This window comes from Stegostoma tigrinum, chromosome 19 (genome assembly GCF_030684315.1).
Source record: "Stegostoma tigrinum isolate sSteTig4 chromosome 19, sSteTig4.hap1, whole genome shotgun sequence".
NCBI lineage: Eukaryota > Metazoa > Chordata > Chondrichthyes > Orectolobiformes > Stegostomatidae > Stegostoma > Stegostoma tigrinum.
Genome location: NC_081372.1, coordinates 49,684,632 through 49,708,760, shown reverse-complemented (window position 1 = coordinate 49,708,760; position 24,129 = coordinate 49,684,632). Strand labels below are relative to the sequence as shown.

Genomic DNA, 24,129 nt, shown 5'->3' with positions numbered 1-24,129 from the left:
AGTGCCTGTCTGAAATCCAGTTGAGCTTCAACTATTGGCACTTTTATACAGTTACATCATTAATCCCACATATCAAATGGTCTCTCAGTATCTCATTAAAGGGTTAAACCAAGTCAGATGCCTCTACCAGTTGTCTTAACATAGTCAAAAATCCTGATATGCAATCCCTTGGTTTTCAAATGCCAAATTGAAAAAGACCCAATAGCATCTCAGAGTCAGAGAAGGCTTGGGGTTATAATATGCCTTAACTAAATCTATTAGCTTTCGAAAGGGTTTAGTATGTGGTACCTCAGGGAAAGTTAGGAGCCTAATAACTGAAAAGGTTGTGGGTCTACAAGCTGTCAGGAGAATTACTCACTGCTTTTCATCTGCCCTAATGTCATTAGCCTGAAAAAACAAACAAATTTCTTTCAACAGAGTGGGCCCTGTCTTTGATGGCAGGATCGAACAAGGCAAGCTTCTCAAGTAACTGCATAGAACATAGAACAATACAGCACAATACAGGCCCTTCCGCCCACAATGTTGTGCTGAACTTTTACCCTAATCCTAAGGTCTACCTAACCTCCACCCCTACGTTATAGTATCATACACATGCCTATCTAATAGCCACTTAAATGCCCCTAATGAGGCCAACTCCACCACCATCTCCAGCAATGCATTTCAGGCCCCAACCACTCTCTTTATGGTGCCAGGAATGCTTACCCTCAACTCAAATCCAACTGTTGCAAGCACATTTCTTCAGAACTGTGCTTTTCTCTTGTCACCACTGGAAGAACTCCACAGAGACCGTTATCATATCACCAAGTTACCCTTTAATCACTTGTGGAGAGCTCTTGACACTGGTCTAGTTCCCTCATAACCAGCTCTGAGTGGCAATACATCTGACACTTCTATTCTTATCAGCCAGCCGGGGTCCCCAATTGGACCAGATTAATAACTATAATAAGAGAATCTGTATTCTATGAGGTCCATCTGGTTTACTTTGTCACAATCACTACAAAAACAATTAAAAATCAAAGTATTGATTTTTATTTTTGAGTGTACAGAATTGAAAAGTAATGAAGTTGTGCTAAATGTGTAAAGGGCTCTGACTGAGCACTGGAGAAAATGCAAAAAATTAGATTTACAAGGATGGCATCATTAACTCAGAGATTACAGTTATTAGAAAAGATTTGGAAATAACCTGACATGGGGATTGCAAAATTATTAATGTATTGAATGGCACAGACTTGGAGAGATTTCTATCTGTAGGAACATCCAATGTGTGGAACTATAAATACAAGATAGTTACTTTTAAATTCAATGGACAAATCAAGACAAAGCTCAACGCTCTTAAAGATTGGTCAGGATATGAAGCAGCTACAGTGGTTAATCTAATTATTTTAGATACTTTCAAAGGAAGACTAGATGAGTACATGAGACAACAGCAATAGACAAATAGGCTACGATGTTGAGACCAGATAGAAATGGGTGGAAGCACCTGTGAATTATCAACAACAATCACTCTAGTTTAGCAGTTTCTGTACTGCATAGTCTACTCAAAATAAAAATGTTTCTGATTTAACATGCTGTACACTGACCCTTCGTGTTGAATGGGGACCCCTCTAATTTAACTACGTCATTCCTCAATAACTTTCCAGAATGGAACGCAATGGGGACTAGTCAGAGTTTTGCGCAGGCGCGGTGGTGAGGGCGAAATCCGGCGCCGCGCAGAAGCACTGGCGGCCAGAGCCTGTCAGCTGCAATTTCAAGCGGGAGGCGGGCGGCGCGTGTGGGCTGTGCTCGTTGAGTCCGTTATTTTGGAGGCTGTCAAGGAACCACGCACTTACTGCCTGACAGCCAATGGCGGAATGTGGGTCTAAGGATCTGCGAGAAGATGCTCTCATCGACTTCTTGGCGAAGAAAGGCGGCCGAGTTAAAAACAAGGAGTTGGTGGAGAGGTTTAAAAAATTCATCAACGCGCCGGAGCCTCAGCTGAAAGGTGAGGGAGGGTCGTGTCCCGTAGCCCACCCTCCCCCTCTCACACTAGGTTGGCCCACGGTACCACTGTTGCCACGCTTTACAACGCCACTGGTCGACTGGGCTGTCAATCATTCGTGGAGCCCCCCCCCCTCCAAGGTTTTGGTCAACCCTGGCGAAGTGGCGAGGTTGGTGGGTGGAAACTAGTGAATTTTTGGGATGGGGAATTTTACCCTGGAAAGGCACATCAAGACAGAGGCTGGCTTGGCAGGGTTTTTTATAAACTTAGTTGGGTAATTGATCAAGAGATCTTAAGATTTATTTTAAGCTTATTGACCAAAGACACCCCTCACTGAGAAATGCATCTTGCATAAGTAACTCCAGTATAAGACATAACCCACAGTGGTACTCGGTGAGTGCCATCAACATTTTGGGATGGCTATTAGACAGTAAATGGTGAGAAACCAATCTGCTTGCCAAAAAGATTAAGATGGAGAAGTCACCAATTTAAGGCAATTGGCAAAAAAAGGATTTGGAACATGGTCAAAATTTGTTTTCTTATGTAACAGCCTGGATCTGGAATAGATTTCCTGATAAGGCTCTGGAAGGAGATTTAGTATCATATTCACTTCCTAATTAGGAATTGCGTAAGCACTGGCAGTGTAAATAAATACTGGGCTGTAGGGAACATGGTACCAAGAGCAAAGTTATTTGGAGAGAGCCAGTGTAGAGACAGTGTGGGCTGAAGGACCACCTGTACTGGAATCACAGAGTGATTACATATTTCAAATGGATAAATACACATCTGGATCATAAAGCTCAGAGGTCACTGTTTCAGCGATTAATCTGGAGATGACATGTTTGGCTGTGCTGGATAATTGGCCTTATTGCTTCCTGAGATCTAATCATCTACAGTTTTCTGGTGCTAATTGCTTACCATTTTAGATTAAAAATTATTGAGTCTGAGCCAAATTGGGTTCGGATGTGATACCATCTCAGCTAAATGGTCTTTATAGAAATTTTTAATCAACCTGTTCATACATGTTATGGCACACCTCTGGAGCAGATGGGACTTAGACCCATTATTTGGACCAAAGGTGAGGACACTACCACTTTACAGCAGGAGCACCAAAATGATCTTTCTGTACTCAAGTTAGAACTGCAAATGGTACATATTAGTTGTGGAATAGTCAAAAATAGCCTTCATTAATGTGGCTGTTTTTTTTTAAAAAACGCATAACTGTGTCTGTCTTTGTTATAGTTAGGTATTTAAATTATCACCTCTTTTCTGTGACATTAATTTGACTAGGTTTTGACGACAGTGTCTTTAACTCAATATTGTATAATTCAATGGCCTGATTTTCTATTTGAATTAAACTTTTTGTCTGAAGTGTTTGGCTTTGTTTGTATTGTGGATAGTTGTATTTAGAAAAGTAAATTCCAGTAGTGATCTGCCAGAAAAGTTTCGTGTACATCATATGATCTGTATTGCATATTGTCAGGTCAAGAATGTAAATTTTTAGAACAGCTTTCATTACATAGCTTATTTGCGGTTTGTATACTTGGCCTTGTGAATTTATAGGAAAAGTGTTGAGAGTTTGATACCTCTTGAACAATGTTGGAAGTTCTGGAGCATGTTGGTTTGAGAAGGAAATTGAAAGTCCTGAGGATCACCTGGGTTTCGGAAATGAAATAATGAGATTGTTGTGCATTGATACAAATACATGTAATACATTGCAACATTTTAAAAGTTGAATCAGAATGTTGAAGGTAGTGATGAGATGGAGAGATAAAAAAACATCATATTATTCTGACAGGTGAAAGTGTATTTATACTTGTGCATGGGTTTTGTTTTAGACTATGAAGTATGTTCTCGCCATACCTTGTGGTCTATCTGAAAATGTCTTCTCTTGTATTTGCTTAGACCTCTTTCTTGTAAAACCTCAATTTCCTATCACATCACTATTGAGTATCCAAAAGTGAAAAAGCAAATCAAAGTTGAATGAATTTAAAAACGTAGTGAATCTTAGGAACATGTCCATTCCATAGGTGAGAATTGAACGATTTGAAACAGATATTTTTCTCGGTATCTTTAATTTCCAATACCAAAAGTAAAACTATCTAAAGGTAACATTTCGATAAATGTGGTCACATTTATCCAATGAATCATTTTGTGCCTTTTAAAAACTTCATTTGAAATGTCAACTTTACAGCTATAGAAGAATGTATGCTTGGGGTTCAGTTAGAGTATTTTCTTGAGAGTAAGTGAAGATAGTTAACACGATATCGGTATGCAATATGATTGAATTTCCAATGTTCTTGTACATGATTTAAGTCTAGGGGATTTTGAACTACAGATTCCTCTGATTGACAAGGGGAATAGTCAGTTACAGTGACACATTTGACTTTATTTTGGCTTCAGATAAAATCCTTGTTTCCACAAAATATGCAAGGTTCAAGCTTCAAGGTTCAAAAATGAATTTTAAGGTATTTTCTTTGCTTATTGAAAACAGATGCTGAATTTCTAGAGTCTTACTCTGTATTAGAGATATAGCAAAGCATAACAGCTGATCCCAAATCACAGATGAATTCAATACATGGCATGAATAAACCATGCAAGATAGTGACGCCTACCCCAGGAAGTGCCAGAAAATTCCAACTGTAGAGCGATATCTAATCGGATGGGAGGGGAAGAGAGTTTGAGCATGAGGCCATTATTGGGCTAATGTTATGATTTGAAAGAAATTTTGTTCTTCAGGGTTGAGGTTTTGGCATTGTAAGGTACTCATCTCGTCTGTGATCAGAACCTTATCTGTCTTGGATTTTTGAGATTTTTTGGAAGCACAGTACAAAACTGATATCCTCTCACTGTGCTTTTTTTTCTGGGCCTATGCATCCATGTTGGCTGTAATTCCTAAGGCAATCACGAAATGGGAGCTAAAGCTGTAGAGGTGGTGTGGAATGCCTTTCCTCCCTTATGTGAGTTGTAGCCAAGATTCTAAAGGGTTGGAAAAACAGCAGATCAGTGATTTGCTTCAAATATATTTCTTCATTCGAAGAGGACACCTAATTTGTACAATTGTAGCCCAAATTTCCAGTTCAGGAAGTTTAGCTTCAGGAAGGTGGCATTGCACTTTAAGTCAAGTAAGTGGATTTAAGAATTACTGATGACAGGAAAAGGGCTTGATGGCGGTAAGGCTGCAGGCGTGTCAGGGCTGAAGCCTCAAAGGTAAGAATGCAGTGTGTATGCCAAAGAGTTAGTTGTCCGTTACTATGTCTGCATACACCGCCAAAAATTAATGCATGCACAGGCAGGTATCCCCTTTGCCAGGACCATAGTCACCCAAGTACAAACCACTTTTGTGCCCTTCAGATTGGGATTGCTATTCAGGCACCTCCTCATTCTGTAACTTCCTCTGATTCTCTCAGAGCCTGGCACTTTGTTTGGGGAGGTTGAGCCGATGCCTGGTTATGCCTCAGTACTCTCTGAACTTTGCCCATTGCACATTGTCTCTGGAGTCCTCATTTTTTTTCCAGATGCCAGGACCATCCCAATGTTCGTAACTAAGAGTTTAATACTGTTACTTGATCTCCAGCATTTATTCCTTTAAAAGCGCTGATTCTCTCAGCAACACTATAGGAAAGAGCAAAGTAAAGCTTAGTAACCTGAGGTAATATGTTGGTATCAGTCCACGTTGTCAGCATCAAGCGGCACATGTTCCACAAGTAAACAAAAAAATTAAATAATGAAAGTGAGTTGCACGATGCGTTCTTCCAATATAGAGCGAGAAAGTAGCAAGTAGTTAAAGCTGGTATTTAACTTATCAAAGGAGTCCACAAAGAGCTACCATTACTTGGCTTTATCATATAAAATAATCTTTTACGGAAAGCATTTGAGCAATAACCTTAATAAATAGGTAATGTAAAGCAAATTAACATCTCAACTTAAAGTTGTGGAGATGTACAGCACAGAAACAGACCCTTTGGTCTAATTCATCAATGCCGACCCAAGATATCCTAACCTAGAGATAATGGGAACTGCAGATGCTGGAGAATTCCAAGATAATAAAATGTGAGGCTGGATGAACACAGCAGGCCAAGCAGCATCTCAGGAGCACAAAAGCTGACGTTTCGGGCCTAGACCCTTCATCAGAGGGGTCTGATGAAGGGTCTAGGCCCGAAACGTCAGCTTTTGTGCTCCTGAGATGCTGCTTGGCCTGCTGTGTTCATCCAGCCTCACATTTTAATATCCTAATCTAGTCCCATTCGCCAGCATTTGGTCCATACCCCTCTTAAACCCTTGCTATTCATGTGCCCATCCAGATACCTATTAAATGTTGTAATTGTACTGGCCTCCACCATTCCTCTGGCAGCTCATTCCATACGTGCACCACCTTCTGCATGAAAAAGTTGCCCCTTTTAAATCTTTCCCCATTCAACTTAAACCTATGCCTTCTGGTTTTGCACTCCCCTACCCTGGGGAAAAGACCTTGGTTATTTACCCCATTCATGCCTCTCATGATTTTATAAATCTCCTATAAGGTGACACCTCAACTCTGAAGCTCCAGAGAAAATGGCCCCAGCCTTTTCAGCCTCTCCCTATAGCTCAAACTTGTCAACCCTGGTAACATCCTTGTTAATCTTTTCTGAACCGTTTCAAGTTTCACAACAGCTTTCTGTAACAGAGACCAGAATTGAATGAGGTATTCCAAAAGTGACCTTATCAATGTCCTGTACAGCTGCAACTTGACTTCCCTACTTCTATATTCAATGCACTGAGCAATAAAAGCAAGCATACTGAATGCCCCTTTGCTACTTTGTCTATCTGCCACTCTACTTTTGAGGAACTGTGAATCTGCACTGTTAGGTCTGTTTATTTGGCAATCCTCCCAGGACCTTATCATTAAGTTTATAATCTTGCTGTGATTGACTGTACCAAAAATGTTGCATGTCATGTTTATTTAGATTAAACTCCATCTGCCCCTTCTTGTCGCATCTGATCAAGGTTCCACAGTAGTCCGAGGTAACCTTTTTTGCTGTCCACAATTTTTGGATCATCTTTAAATTTACTAATCATCCTTCCTATGTTCATGTCCAAATCATTTATGTAAATGATGAAAAGCAGTAGACCGAGCACCGCTCCCTGCGGAACACCAGTGGTCATGCCTCCAGTCCGATTTTTATAAAGCCCCCTACCATTACCCTATGCCTCCTACCTTCAAGCAAAGTTTGTATCCAAATAGCTAGCGCTCCATCGATTCCATGTGATCTAACCTTGCTAACCAGTCTACAAGTGGAACTTTGTTGAATACCTTACTAAAGTCCATAGAGACAATATCCACTGATCTGCCTTCATCAATCCTCTTCTTCACTTCTTCAAAAAAAATTAAATCAGTCCTTACCTTTCCAAATAAATGTAAATCCTATCTCTCAGCTTGTCCACTGCTGATGTCAGGCTCACCAGACTCTTGCACCTTGGCTTTTCCTCACCACCTTTCTTAATTGATGGCACCATGTTAGCCACCCTCCAGTCTTCTGGCACCTCACCCATCATTATTGATGATACAGACATCTCAGCAAGGGGCTCTGCAGTCGTTTCCCACAAAGTTCTAGGTTTGGTCCGGGGGTTTATTCATCTGTATGCAGTTTAAGATGCCCAGCACCACCTCTTCTGTTAAATGGACCGTCTTTCTTTTTTCCAAGATACTTGCTATTTATTTGCCCAAGCTGTCTAGCTCCATTATCCTCTCCTCAATTAACACTGATGCAAAATACCCAAATAGTACCTCACCCATCTCCTGCGATTCCACACATAGGTGGCTGCTGGTCTTTAAGGGGCCCAATTCTCCTCCTAGTTATTCATTCATCCTTGATGTATTTGCAGAAAACCTTTTGATTCTCCTTAACCTTGTTACCAAAGCTATGTCATGTTCACTTTTTGTCCTCCTGATTTCACCCCACCTCAGTATCTTCCTTTTGTTCTTGTACTCCTTTAGGGATTCACTTGATCCCTGCTGTCTGATTATGTGTCCTTCTTTTTCTTGACCAGAACCTCAATTTCTCTGGTCACCCAGCATTCCCTACATCTTCCAGCTTTGCCCTTCACCCTAACAAGGATGTACTGTCTCTGGACTCTTGTTGTCTCATGTTTGAAGGCTTCCCATGTTCCAGCCTTCACTTCACCTGTGAATATCTGGCCCCGATCAACTTTTGAAAGTTCTTGCCTACGGCCATCGAAATTGGCCTTCCTATAGTTTGGAACTCTTTTACATCAGGTCTATTTGTCTTGTACCTCTGGATATCTATGTGTAACATCATGCAGAAATTGATTAGACTTCTTTAAGAATAGTTTCTTTAACTTCTAGAAGAAAGTAAAAGCATTAAATAAAATGTTCAATATTGAAATCTTCACAAATCGGTGGTGTTTTGTATAACTGTACAGTACGCTCCCTGTACAGCTGCACTGTGAATTACCTGTTACACCAAAAATGTTTTATGATAGTGCTTCTAAAAAAGACAGCAAGAACTCTTTATTGAAGGTGAAACTTCTATCCAGTTTGGATTGGGATGGGGGGTGTGGAGGAAGTTGGCTGGGCAGATGGTGTAGCTGAAATTGTTGATTGCTTCTCAAGCCATCTCATGTATGTGTTGAAACTGACATGAACAGTGCTGTCTGACTAGCTAATAATCTGGCATTAGTTAATGTTCGAAATCTATATTCCCAAAAGACAGTTTGTTTTATTTTGGAATACCTTTTGTTTGTGTTAATGCTTTCTGCCCCATTTGAATGCCTAAAGCAGCTCAAGACTAGGAACTGAGCCTGAGTTTTGTTCGGTACTACTACGCAAAAATAATCGCCCAGATATTCTCATGTCCAGAGAAGTTATTGGAGCAGCACAGCCTAAAGTTTTGTATTGGGACCACGCAGAATTCCCGATGCACCAGACCGTGGAAATTTGAAAGTTCCCCTTTGTCTGAAAAATCCACTTTAAAGTCAGACACTCTGGAGGGTTTTGGCTGAGTTAGATTTACAGATACCTTGGAAAAGTTGAAGGATTAAAAAAACTACTCTGACACTTGGGTAACTATTAAACTGCATCCTTCAATTCTGACCTTGCACTCCTCTTCCTCTCTGATCAGACCTGACAATTCTCAACTCAAGCTGACACCCACTCCAGGCTGGCTTAACCCACCTGGACTAGACAACCTCTCCCATCTGTCAAACCTGATACTCCTCATCTCTTGCTGAATCCTGGCCTGATATTCCTGTTCCCCCTGCAGTCCCTCTTCCAGAACCTCAACAGCCACTGACCCGTCTGACACCATCACTGCCAGTACCTTTATGCAACCCTGGTCCCAACCAACTCTTGCTTCACAGTGCCTATCTCTTGACCCACCCACCAGTTCACAATCACCTGTCTAGACTACTGGAATCCTACCGACTTGCTTTATCTCACATACCCTTTCTTAGGAACTGTTCAAACAGCAGTTGTACTGCTAGACATTTTAAATCTCAAAACACAACACCTGACTGCTGCGAAAGGGACAATTTTCTTCTCTGCTGGGTTTGTGGATTCCTGGACAGATTCATAATGGGGCCCTGTCCAAGAATCTTCGATGTAGAAATCATCTAAATAAAAGTGGTCATTTTAAATGTGATTTTTAAAAATTGAAAATCTGTTTTGTAACCATGGTTGGTGTATCTGGGTGTTGAAATGTGTGATTACTGTAGTTTACACAAACACTGGACAAAACTAAAACTCTTAATGTGGCTGATCAGTCGAGTTGCGTATTAATACACACCTGGGTCATCACATACTTCAAACATCTTCATTGTTTTGAGAACCTGATGTACATTCTCATGCTGTATGTTTTCAAATCCTTAATATTGAATCTTAGTCACATCAGGTGGCGTATGAAAATGTCCTATGATAGATTTGATGGTGTTGCTGCATGCAAAGCTTTTCAAAACATTTGTATTCAAGAAAACGTCTGTTCACTGAGGAGCTTGTTACAGACTTAGTTTTGCCCAGTGCTTTGTAAACTACATTTAAATGTGCTAATATTCCAATGCATTTTTTTGAGCAGTTGCCCATAATTTATTAACATTGAAACATCAGTTATATTAAAAGCTGATTGTATGCAACAGGGCTCCTCCTGACATCCTTAAGATTTATACTGCCAGTCTTTAATTCAGTTCAGTCCATGTAGTCCAAGAAATAGCCAAAGAGGCTGGTTGCTGCAAAGGCTATGGGCTCTGACAGCATATAGTAATGCTGAAGAATGAGCTATGCCCCTGCCTAACTGTTTCAATAGAAATACAATACTGGCATCTGAAAAAGTGCCCAAGTGTGTCTTGTGCATAAAAAGAAGGGCATGGCCAATTACGCATTGTCTGATTGTCAGGCTGATGGAAAATGTCATTGACAGTGGTATCAAGCTGTGATTGCTCAACAATAAATTTGCCCATTGACACTCTGTTAGGGTTTCACCAGGGCTATTCAGCTTGTGATCAAAAGACAAACTTGGTCCAAACACAGAAATAAGAGCTGAACTCCAGAGGGCAAGTGAGTGTAACTGCTTTGATTTCAAGGCAGTATTTTATCCATTACTGTTTCAAGAAGATCCAGCAAAACTGTAGTTGATAAGAATCAAAGGGAAAAGTCTGCTATTTGCAGTTGTGCGTATCCCGTAGGCAGATGGCTATGACTCTTAGATGTCAATCATCTTAATACCAGGACAATACTGCAGGAGCTCCTTAGGTTAGTGTCCCAGGCCAAATTTCAATAATGTTTTCTCCGTCATGGGGTCAGAAGTGGGGATGTTTTCTAATTGCATTCACCATGACTCGGATGCTGAAGCAACTGGTGTTCATATACAGCATAATCTAGTCAATATCCAGGTTTGGCTAATCAGTGACAGCAAGTAACATTGGCATTCTTTGGCACTTGTGTGATGCCAAACTCCAACAAGAGAGAATCTGACGATGACCCCCTGATGTTCAAAGGCATTCCCATTGCCAAATCCCCACTTGTCAACCTCCTGGGGTTGCCATTGACTTTGAAACTGAACTGAGCTGGATTTGTCATATAAACACTGACTTACAATAGAGGCTTGGAATTATGTAACAAGTAACCGCCACCTGTGTCCCTAATGCCTGTCCACCATCTACAAGACAGGTAGATGTCTGTATCTGTATGGAATACTCTGTGTGATGGAATACTCTTTCTCCCTTTGGATGAGTGCAGCTCCAGTGACATGTACAGCTTGACGTCACTCTGGACAAGGAAGCCCACCTGATGGTATCACATCCACAAACATTCAATCGTTTCAGCACAGGTGCAGTTACAGCTGAATGCACCATCTACAGTTTACACTGCTGTAACTCTCAAAAGAACTTTAGACTTCATCTTCCAAACCTCAGAATAGCTTGAGTGTAAACTCACCAGACAGCACCTGCCTGTGGTACTATAGCACTCCATTGCTCCCCAAGACTGTACGTCTGTTGCTCAGATTAGGAGATGCATTTTAGACATTTTAAATTTATTTTGCTATTTTAGAGGATTATTTGTGATCTCTGACCTAACTTTATCTAGCCAACATTACTTCATATTCCTTATACCTTTTCTGTTTTTTTTTGAAAGGAAAGCTATCAATCTTAGATTTATGGTTAAACATTGACCCTCTTGTGGAAGAAGGCTCCAGACTACTGCCTTTTTTGGAAAATATATTGTGTGACTTCTCTTCTGAATTGCCTGGCTCTAAATTTTTAAAGTGTTATGTTCCCTAGTCCTAGCTTCCCTATCCAGCAGAAGTAGCGCATATAGTTTCTGTCTACTAAAGGGAGCTGGAAGGAACGGTTCTGAAGGTTTGATTTCATTCAATCAAATCATCTGTTAGTTTTTGTGTAAACTCTGCTTGTACTTTAACCCTTGGAGTCTAGGCAATTATTTGAGTAAATCGATGACAAGGTCATCATATCCTTCCTGAGGTGTTGTGCCCAAAATTGCTCTTCTCGTTAATGTTCTGCATTCCATGGAATGTAACCCCAGTTTATGTAATCTGCCTTCATAGTTTAACACTCAGATTCAAATATTTATCCTTGCAAAATACTGCTGTAATTTCTCAAAGATCAACAAATCATTCTTATTGTATGGTGTCCAGAACTTCTCAAAGTACATCAGATTTGGTCTTCCCAGATTTTTTTTTGTTAAAATGTTGTTGCAGTTCTACCTTCAATTCCAAACATGAGTATAATGACCAGAAACTTTTTGGATTACTTACTGCACCTGTTCATTACGTTTTGATTGAGTTCTTGGACCCATGAAACTTCTTTTTTCAGCTTTTTCTGCTTTTAGCTTTTTATCATTTAGACAATAGTCCTGGTCCATCTTCGATAACAAGGTGTGGAGCTGGATGAACACAGCAGGCCAGGCAGCATCAGGGGAACAGGAAAGCCGATCTTTTGGTTTTGGATCCTTCAGAAATGGGGAAGGGGAGGGTGGCTCTGAAACTAATTGAGAGGGGGGAGATGGTGATAGAAGGTGGATAGTGGAGCAGATAGGTAGAGAAAAGATGGATAGGTCAAGGAGGTGGGGATGAAGCTAGTCGAGGTGAGTGTAGGTAGGGATGGGCAGGAAGGTGGGAGGGAAGATGGACAGGTCAAGGAGGCAGGGATGAGAGGGTGGACTGGTCTTGGGATGAGGTTGAGGGTGGGGAGATTTTGAAGCTAGTAAAGTCCACGTTGAGTCCATTGGGTTGCAGGGTTCCGAAGCACAATATGAAGTGCTGTTCCTCCAGTTTTCAGATGGCATAGTTGTGATACTGGAGGACCCCAGGATGGACATGTGGTCAAGGGAGTGGGAGGCAGAGTTGAAGTGGTTCCCGACTGGGAGGTGTTGCCATTTGTTGCGAACTGAGCGTAGGTGCTCCACAAAGTGGTCTCCGAGCCTCCACTTGGTCTTCCCAAGGCCACGTCGGGAACAGCGGACACAATAGACCACATCAGTGGATGTGCAGGTGAACATCTGTTTAATGTGGAAGGTTTTCTTGGGGCCTGGGATGGAGGTGAGGGGGGAGGTGTAGCACCTTCTGCGGATGCAGGGAAAGGTGCTGGGGGTGGTGGGGCTAGTGGGGAGTGTGGAGCAGACGAGGAAGTCTCAGAGCGGTCTCTCCGAAACGCAGGTAAAGGTGGGAAGGGAAATATTTCCATTCATAGTGGGGTCAGATTGCAGGTGGTGGAAGCGTATATGAGGTGCTGTTCCTCCAGTTTTCAGGTGGCATCATCGTGACACTGGAGGTTGCCCAGGATGGACCCTCATTGTCCATCTTGTTTTCAACCAAAGTAGATGTTTTTTAACATTTGCTTGCATTTAAAATGTTTCTGCCATGTATTGCACATCCATTTGTCTAAAATCACCAAGATATGTCTAGATTATTTCCACCTAAACTCCTGCCAATGCCACAAAGCTTTGGCATTGTCAGATTGAGCAAAGTTGTAATCTATTCAGTCATTTAAACCATTAATAAGTACAGTGATTAGTTGAGACCCCAATAGAAATCCCTGTGTGACATTACTAGGGTCATACTGACAATTAAGTACCGATTCATTATCTTTCTTTCTTGCCACTGAGCCCATTTCTTTACTTGGTCAATAGTTTGCACTCCATTTCATGATCTTTGCATGAATTCAGGTATCACTAGGAAGGATTTTAGCAAATGTCTTATGGAAATTCATATAATCAACATCAATAAAAATTCCACTCCCTCAGTCACCTCTTCCAAACAAAAAGCCCATCGGGTTTAACAAAGCCTTTGCTTACAAATCCATGTTGGTGCTCTCCAATCAGATGAAAATTTTCAAGGTTTCAGTCACTTTAGGCTGGTCTTAGTTTGCTTTGTTAATGTTTATAGGCAGCAGTAATGCATTGTTGGGTCTACAGTGCTGTGCAAGAACTTGTATATAATCTTTGATTAAGTGACGGTGAGATTTTTGAATGAATATGGAGAAGTTTTTTTTAAGATTAGACCTGAGAATAATTATTTATTGTTCGGTTTGTATGTAATAAGTAACAACAGAAATGTTGTCTTGTTCAGCTTATATTTATCCTTAGGAGGCCATTAACCCAGACCTGGGAGAAACTTAGATAACAACGTGTGAAGCTGGATGAACAAAGCAGGCCAAGCAGCATCTTAGGAGCACAAAAGCTGACGTTTCAGGCCTAGACCCTTCATTAGAGTGGGATGGGGAGAGGGTTCAGAAATAAATAGGGAGAGAGGGGGACGCGGACTGAAGATGGATAGAAGAGAAGATAGGTGGAGAGGAGAGTATAGATAGGGAGGGGATAGATCAGTCCAGGGAGGACGGACAGGTTAAGGAGGCGGGATGAGGTTAGTAGGTGGGAAATGGAGGTGTGGCTTGAGGTGAGAAGAGGGGATAGTTGAGCCCTAACCTGTTCTTCCTCTCACCTATCCCCGCCTCTCACCTCAAGCCGCACCTCTATTTCCCACCTACTAGCCTCATCCCGCCTCCTTAACCTGTCTGTCCTCCCTGGATTGATCTATCCCCTCCCTACCTCCCCGCCTACACGCTCCTCTCCACCAATCTTCTCTTCTATCCATCTTCAGTCCGCCTTCCCCTCTCTCCCTATTTATTTCAGAACCCTCTCCCTATCCTCCTCTCTGAAGGGTCTAGGCCCGAAACGTCAGCTTTTGTGCTCCTAAGATGCTGCTTGCCTTGCTGTGTTCATCCAGCTTCACACGTTGGTATCTCGGATTCTCCAGCATCTGCAGTTCCCATTATCTCTGGGAGAAACTTAGTCTGTTTTAAATATTAAATGACTGCGAGGGAAACTTTATCTGTGTTTCAGCCTTGCAGCTTTTAACCCAAATGCTAAATGGACTGAGTGTTTTGGGCTTTTCAAGTTATGTGGAGGGTTTTGACAGCAAATGTTACAATCCAGTAATTACAGGCAATGAAATATTAATTTTGCAAATAATGCAGGCCACATATATCTGCAATCTCTTCAGCATTTGGAACTGTCTTTGTGCCATCTAACTTAGTTTTAGAGACACAAGAAATACCTATTTTTGCATCAGAGCATCTGAAAAGTAAAGGAGGAAAATCCAGTATAGCATCTATCAAATCTGAAACTACATTTTTGAATGTTAAGTATTTCATGAGTTCTTCTGAACAGAGATCTTTTGAATGAAAGAAATAAACTTTCTGATGTATAAACTAATTTTTCCACTAGTTTGTGTTTAAATTTTGCGAAATAAACATGATCTGCAATTTTTGTTTAGGACTAAAGAGTGAAGTATTGAAATGTTCAATGATTCAAACTAAAGTAGGCATTCCTATTTGTAGCATTCCATCCAGAGATTCCATAGTACTTCGTATTTTGTGAGTTCAGTAGCCACTGCTGCAAACATAACTAAATAAATTATCAGTTGTCTATATTTTTCCAGTGACTGAGAGGGGAATATTGTCTAGAATACCAGTATAGCATTCTATCCCACCCAAATAATTTTCATTTTATTGTCTCAATGGAAATTCAGTACTTCAGTGCTAAAATGACAACCTGAACGATGTGCTGTGATCCTTTTTATTATCAAGACTCTGAGAATAGAGTGCTAGAATGAAACCCCACCATTCCATGAGTTGTCCCAGGTGTGGAATATCATCTCTCTCTAGCTTCCAATGTTTGCAGCTCATCTGCAGGGGATTTTGACTTATTTTACAGCAAGTTGGGTAGAAGTCCTGAGAGAAGAAATTTAGATGTGCAATTAGGCAAGGGTCCCAACTTTATTTGTATTGGTAGTCCATAACGAGTTAAATCTGCAATAATTTCTGGAAATTGTTTTGTCAGTTATTGCAAGGTGCACTGGTATTCTGAGATAATGAGAACTGCAGATGCTGGAGAATTCCAACCACTATTCCCAATTCCTTCGCCTCCGCCGCATCTGTTCCCAGGATGTGGAATTCCACTCCCGCACATCCCAGATGTCCGCGTTCTTCAAGGACCGCAACTCTTCACCACCCCCGCCCCAAAAGTGGTCGAGAAGCACCTTGACAGTGTCTCCCGCATTTCCCGCAACACATCCCTCACATCCCGCCCCCACAATAACCGCCCTAGGAGAATCCCCCTCATCCTCACATGCCACCCCACCAACCTCCGGATACAACACATCATCCTCCGACACTTCTGCCATCTTCAATCCCACCCCACCACCCAAGACATTTTTTTCCATCCCCACCCTTGTCTGCCTTCCGGAGAGACCACACTCTCCGGGACTCCCTTGTCCGCTCCACACTCGCCTCCAACCCCACCACACCCAGCACCTTCCCCTGCAACAGCAGGAAGTGTGACATTTGGCCCCACACCACCACCTTCACCCCCATCCCAGGCCCCAAGATGACTTTCTATGTTAAGCAGGTAGCGAGTTTTGAGAAGATTTGTAGTTCAGGTTGAGGTTCTGGATGTGAGTTTGCTCGCTGAGCTGGAAGGTTAGTTTTCAGACGTTTCATCACCATTCTAGGTAACATCATCAGTGAGCCTCCGACGAAGCGCTGGTGTTATGTCCCGCTTTCTATTTATCTGGTTAGGTTTCCTTGGGTTGGTGATGTCATTTCCTGTTTTGTTTCTCAGCGGATGGTAGATGGGCTCCAAATCAATGTGTTTGTTGGAGTTCTGGTTGGAATGCCATGCTTCTAGGAATTCTTGTGCATGTCTCTGTTTGGCTTGTCCTAGGATGGATGTGTTGTCCCAATCAAAGTGGTGTCCTTCCTCATCTTTGTGTAAGGATACGAGTGATGGTGGGTCATGTCGTTTTGTGGCTAGTTGATGTTCATGTATTCTGGTGGCTAGCTTTCTGCCTGTTTGTCCAATGTAGTCTTTGTCACAGTTCTTGCAAGGTATTTTGTAGACGACGTTTGTTTTGTTTGTTGTCTGTATAGGGTCTTTTAAGTTCATTAGTTGCTGTCTTAGTGTGTTGGTGGGTTTGTGGGCTACCCTGATGCCAAGAGGTCCGAGTAGTCTGGCAGTCATTTCGGAAATGTCTGCTGTAGGGGAGAGTGGTTATGGTTTCTGAGCCAGTTCTGTCTGTTTGGGTTTATTGCTGAGGAATCGGCGGACTATGTTCATAGGGTACCCGTTCTTTTTGAATACGCTGTATAGGTGTGAACACAGTCCGCCGATTCCTCAGCAATAAACCCAAACAAACAGACAAAACGGGCTCAGAAACCATAACCACTCTCCCCTACAGCAGACATTTCTGAAATGACTGCCAGACTACTCGGACACATTGGCATCAGGGTAGCCCACAAACCCACCAACACACTAAGACAGCAGCTAATGAACTTAAAAGACCCTATACAGACAACAAACAAAACAAACGTTGTCTACAAAATACCTTGCAAGAACTGTGACAAAGACTACATTGGACAAACAGGCAGAAAGCTAGCCACCAGAATACATGAACATCAACTAACCACAAAACGACATGACCCACCATCACTCGTATCTTTACACAAAGATGAGGAAGGACACCACTTTGGGACAACACATCCATCCTAGGACAAGCCAAACAGAGACATGCACAAGAATTCCTAGAAGCATGGCATTCCAACCAGAACTCCAACAAACACATTGATTTGGAGCCCATCTACCATCCGCTGAGAAACAAAACAGGAAATGACATCACCAACCCAAGGAAACCTAACCAGATAAATAGAAAGCGGGACATAACACCAGTGCTTCATCAGAGGCTCACTGATGATGTTACCTAGAATGGTGACGAAACATCTGAAAACTAACCTTCCAGCTCAGCGAGCAAACTCACATCCATATTAGGCAGATGTTCACCTGCACATCTGCCAATGTGGTATATTGTATCCACTGGACCCATTGTGACTACCTCTACATTGGGGGAAACCAAGCGGAGGCTTGGGGACTGCTTTGCAGAACACCTCCGCTTGGTTCGCAGTAAACAACTGCACCCCCCAGTTGCGAACCATTTTAACTCCCCCTCCCATTCCTTAGACAACATGTCCATCCTGGTCCTCCTGCGGTGCCACAATGATGCCACCCGAAGGTTGCAGGAACAGCAGCTCATATTCTGTTTGGGAACCCTGCAGCCCAATGGTATCAATGTGGACTTCACAAGCTTCAAAATCTCCCCTTCCCCCACTGCATCCCAAAACCAGCCCAGCTCGTCCCCGCCTCCTGATCGGTTCTTCCTCTCACCTATCCCCTCCTCCCACCTCAGGCCGCACCTCCATTTCCCTACTAACCTCATCACGCCTCCTTGACCTGTCCGTCTTCCCTGGACTGACCTATCTCTCCCCCCCCCCCCACCGTGCTCTCCTCTCCACCGATCATCTCTTCTATCTATCTTCGGTCCGCCTCCCCCTCTCCTCTCTCCTTATTTGTGTCAGAACCTGCTTTCTCCCCCCCGCCCCCCCCCTCCTATTTGTGTCTGAACCCTCTTTCTCCGCCCCCCCCCCCCCACCCCACCTGCCGAAACATCAGCTTTTGTGCTCCTGAGATGCCTGCTGTGTTCATCCAGCTTCGCACTGGTATTCTGCTTTGGATTTCAGCAATAATCCTGTGCAACCTGCCAACACTGCTGAGTTATTCTTCAAAACTTGTTATAGGTATTAAAGACAGTGATTTTGATTAAATGTTAAGGTTTTCTCACAAGTATGACATGAAAGACAGAACTTCACTATGTCCTATTGAAGACTTGGCTAGGTGATATACCTGTTTAACAATTCTTGAGTTTTCTTGCATGTCCTGCCATAGTGTTTTCATGTGCTGTTTGCAATATCTCCTTGTGATATCTGGGTGGTATCGCTATTTGATGAACAACCACCTCCTTCCCATCTCTGTGCAGCACAGAGGAACTACAAAGAGCAGAAGAAAATCACCTATACAGCGTATCCAAAAAGAACGGGTACCCAATGAAAACTCCACCGATTTCTCAGCAACAAACCCAAACAAACAGACAAAACGTGCCCAGAAACCATAACCACTCTCCCCTACATCAAAGACATCTTGGAAATGACTGCCAGACTACTCGGACCTCTTGGCATCAGGGCAGCCCACAAACCCACCAACGCACTAAAACAGCAGCTAACGAACTTAAAAGACCCTATACAGACAACAAACAAAACAATCGTCATCTACAAAATACCTTGCAAGAACTGTGACAAACACTACATCGGACAAACAGACAGAAAGCGAGCCACCAGAATACATGAACATCAACTAGCCACAAAACGACATGACCCACTATCACTAGTATCCTTACATACAGATGAGGAAGGACACCACTTTGATTGGGACAACACATCCATCCCAGGACAAGCCAAACAGACACGCACGAGAATTCCTAGAAGCATGGCATTCCAACCGGAACTCCATCAACAAACACGTTGATTTGGAGCCCATCTACCATCTGCTGAGAAACAAAGAACAGGAAATGACATCACCAACACAGGAAATGACATCACCAACCCAAGGAACCCTAAACACATAAATAGAAAGCAGGACATAACACCAGCGCTTCACCGGAGGCTCACTGATGATGTTACCTTGAATGGTGATGAAACGTCTGAAAACGAACCTTCCACCTCAGTGAGCAAACTTGCATCCAGTGCCTCAACTTGAGCTACAAATCTTCTCAAAACTCGCTGAAGCTATCCTTTTCAGTCCAGCCAAATCATACCTAGGAATAAGTCAGTTCTGTCAATGGGTAATTTCTAAACTCCTACTACCACAGGACCAGGCATCAAGTCACATTCCTACTGTGTTTTGTACAACTGAATGGGAATGTGCTGTCTGCTTAGTGCTTTTATTAAAACTTTGGTTTTCAGTGCACTCTCGGGAGGTAAATAATGTCCTCCTTCAGTGAAAGAGTTTGCATAGCTACTGTATCTCTTCATATTGGTTTTAATTTTTCTGTGTCATTAAAGAAAAAGTGGTTGCCTTTCCTTTTGACCAAAAGCACTTCAAATCTCTCATTTACTTTATTCACCTGCTGAACGCGCGTCAGTGTTTACCTTTGGTTTCGTAGCTGTAATTAAAATTTCAGTTTCATCCATAGTTTAAAGTGTTGGTAAAGATCTATAGTTCGGGTTGTGGGTGAGGTTCTTGGCTTGCTCGCAGAGGTGGCTTGTTTTCGTTCAGATGTTTTGCCACCATGCTAGGTGACATCATCAGTGAAGCCTCTGATGAAGCGATGATGTTCTACTCTGCTTGGAATTTTATTATCTGGTCTGTTATGATGAGTGGTGTCATTTCCTGTTTTGATCTGTATGGGTTTGGACCTCAATGGCTTATAGATAATGGTTTGATTTTCAGTGATTGTCCTGTAAACCATCTGCTTTAGTGACAAAAAAACTTCCCTTATTTTCTAGCCCTTTTTTTTCATAATTTCAAACTTCCATTTATTTCTCTCCATACAATAAAAATGATCATAATGTGTAATTTAAATAAATCAGTATGTTATGGATTATTGTTTATATTTTTCATTTTGAGAAGGTAGGGTAACAAAAAGTTTGCATGACTGTTGACTGCCCTTAATATATATATAGAGAGAGAGAGAGACACCACACAAGACTTGTAGAGTTTTGTAGGAAAGAAATCTGTGTTAGATGCTGTGATAATTAAAACTAATTACTGTGCATAAATTCTCAAGTCTATGATAAGAGGGTGCTGACAGGGAGTCGGAGGAGTATTAAGAACAGTACTTGAGATTTGTTTAGTGCCAGAACTGAATGTCATATTTCAATTTTACCTGACTAATGTACTGTGTAAATTGTGCAAATGAACTTGCAGTCTGTCCCTAATTTCAAAATCTAGCCTTCAATTTTCCCCTTTTATAATCTTGGAATATCAAAAGTGTGTACAGGTTCAAAGAATCTGTACCTTCAGATCTCTCCGTTCTTCAATTCTGATAAGATTTCTGCTGTTTGGGGGCAATTGCTTTAAAAGTATTTCCAAACGGCGTTTCTTATCAGTTCATTCCTATGGCACAAATTGTCAGATTAGGATTGGTGACATGTACAATCCAAACAAATTTATAAGACATTGATTGAGCAAAGTGATGCAATGTATCAGTTCTGCATATAATACCTAGGTTCGTATTTGTGCAATCTTAAATGCTATATTTCTAAAGTAATTGTTCTGTTTAAAGTTGGAGTCAGTGTGCACAGTACTAAAATAAATTTCACTTTTCCGCAGCTAAATATCGTGATATCTTCAAAGATATTGTCAACAAAATTGCACTGGTCAAACAGGAAGATGTAAGTATTGGTTAGGTTTCATTATTAATTAAATATCTAACCACTTTGCTCTTTCCCTCTTTCGCACACCTGAAGAGTCTGCCACTGTTTTCTAGCTAAACCCATTATTTTCTCATACACACTTTCCAAATCAATGTGTGTAAAAGCATTATTGTGAATGGTTGCAAGCTGTTGCAACTAAAAAGAAGTGCTGTTTACTAAGCATGAACTAGCATATTCTATATTTACTGTTTTTGTTTTACTGCCAGGTGTACCTACATAGTGTCAAACAATGTTCACTTCAGAATGCTTCTCAGGCTTTGAGCATACTCTGCTGATGCCTTCTGGTAGCTAATTTGACAGTATAAATGACCCACACAAACTGTTTTGATTTCACATCAGTACTAAGTTGGCTAATGTTGGCGTGACTGACCAAAGGTGTGGTAGAATCGTACATTTGTTACCACTACTTTCAATTAGCCTGTAGCTGTCCTGACTGGTCTCCCAACTTTAACTTACATCAGTAAGCTTATCCAAAATTTTGTTGCCTTCATTTTAACTTGCATTGAGGTCTGTTTGCCCATTATCACTGTACTCACTGATTTTTGTCAGAGGCTGGGCTGACGTTGCCTCAGTTTTAAGAATTCCCATACTGATTTCAAATTCCCTCGTGGTTGTGTTCATCTCTTTCTAGACACCAAAAGGGTTTCAATTGGATAGTGTTCTGGAAAAATTACAGTATCAGTTTCGTAATAAGAATAGAGAAACTACTGATTTGCAGTGTTGCATCATTATATGAGTGCAATAGGATGTGAGTTTCCAATGAGGTTTACAGTGCAACTCCAACCCATAAGCTGATCTGTGTGCACTGAAGCGAGTCCATTTCATATAAGGTTCACATATATAGCAAGCAATAGTTCCAACTCTGGAAATTTCCAACAAAGGAATAAATGCATTCAACTGGAAAAAATCACCCACCATTTAAACAGGTCACTTTTAAAAGCAATAGCCACCTATGTTGGTTAAAGATGATACCTATTGTTTATTTATACAAATGTCAAGTTGAAAATTATAGTGTCTGAGAACCCAGTTTATTTTGGGCAAGTTGACCAACACAGAGAGAACTGACTTAAGTTTTTGACTGTATTAGTATCTATGGTGGACGTGCTTGGAATAAAACAGAATCGCAGAATTATTATGGCGCAGGCGACTGTCATTTGGCCCATTATGCCTGCATTGGCCACAAAATAAATAATTTGAATTATTATTTGTGATTATTCGTATTTAGTTGTATTGTCGTCGAAGAACCAATCTGTTCTTTATAGTACTAGCAAATGTATGTTTTCAGCATTCTTGTTCTGGTATTTGTGTTGCCTTTACAAGGTGCTGTATGAATTCTTAACACTCATTGAAACTATTTAAAACAGTTTTTTTAAACGTTATACGTTACGCCAATGATTGTATCTAAGGGCAAATCACTCTGTGAAAAAGCACCCACTGCATCACCACAGCATCCACAATCAGTGGAAACTCTCCTATAATTCATCTGGAATTTTGCTGATACCCTTCTGTTTCTCAAGATTTGGTACTGGCCATTCGTCTTGGTTTTAGAACATAGAACAATACAGCGCAGAACAGGTCCTTCAGCCCTTGATGTTGTGCTGACCTGTGAACTAATCTAAGCCCCTCCCCCTACATCATCCATATAGCAACTTGTACTCAACAACTCATGGCATACAATAAATTTTTTTAAAAAGCATATAGTTTGCACAAAATGTTCCACTTCAAATTACAGTACTTGGACCCCTTAATTGAACTGTGTGCGCCTGAGGACACTTTGCCTTCCTTCTGTTTGATCATTTTATTCTGGCTCCTTTGCTTCCCTTCCCAATCTGTGACATCACTATACCTCATCACGTGGTCCCAGTCTAGTCCAGTCTCCTGTATTTCCTTTGTTTGTGTCCGTGTCCTTATCCATGTTCTTACAGTGCTTGTCTAGTCTGTAAGACTCGCCTCCTTTTTCTCTGGTCTATTCCCATTAACGTTGTGACTTCGTAAATTTCTCATCCTGACCCGAATCCTATCTGACATTTAAAATTATTTCTCCTCCATAGCTACTGTTTACCCCCACCTCTCTACCCTTTCAAAACATAAGGAGATGTTATAATCCTTCATTAACCTATCCTTCAATCTTTAGTCCTTAGGATTTACAGCTGGGTTGGAAATCTAGTTATTTTTCTCTCTGCCTGCTTTTGCTGCCAGTGCAACTACAGGGAGCATGTCACATATCAGTTACAATGTCTGTGACATTAATGTCAGAGATGACGCTGGTAGCTTCTTGCATTAAAGATTAGATTTAACTCCGCTCTTTTAAATTAAAAAGAGGAAAATAAAAAAAAATTCAATTGTACACCAGTTAGCCTAATATCAGTTAGATAAATGCTAGAGTCAATTATAAATGATGTCATTAACAGTACGCTTAGAAAGCATTAATGGGATTTGACAAATTAACATGGGTTAATGAAAGGGAAATCATGTTTAGCTAATCTTTGAACTTTTTATTTTGAAAAATTGACTAGTAGAATAGATCAGGGAGAACCAATAGATGTAGTATATTTGGATTTCAAGAAAGCTTTTGATGAGGTCCCACATGAGGCTAGTGGGCAAAAATGAAAGCATACAGGATTGGTGGTAATGTGCTGGAAAAATTAGGAATCAGTTGACAGACTGAAAATTGTGGTAATAAACTGGTCTTTTTTTCTGGGCGACAGATGGTTTATATTGGTGTACTGTAAGGATCCATGCTTAAGTCCCATTTATCCATAATTATACATAAGTGACTTGTTTGAGGGAACAAAACGCAGTATTTCCAAGTTTTGCTGATG

General features: G+C 41.3%; 1 protein-coding gene across 3 annotated transcripts in view; it reads left to right on the top strand.

The window, feature by feature from the left end:
- The first annotated feature begins 1,703 nt into the window (after positions 1-1,703).
- LOC125461302 (ankyrin repeat domain-containing protein SOWAHA) overlaps positions 1,704-24,129 on the top strand; it is a 77,137-nt gene continuing 54,711 nt past the window's right edge. For all 3 annotated transcript variants that reach the window (XM_059652835.1, XM_059652836.1, XM_059652834.1), the window contains exons 1-2: positions 1,704-1,981; positions 21,204-21,265. In XM_059652835.1, the coding sequence (XP_059508818.1) occupies positions 1,843-1,981; positions 21,204-21,265 (201 nt within the window). In that variant the 5' untranslated portion in view covers positions 1,704-1,842. The remainder of the gene's footprint in view (positions 1,982-21,203; positions 21,266-24,129) is intronic.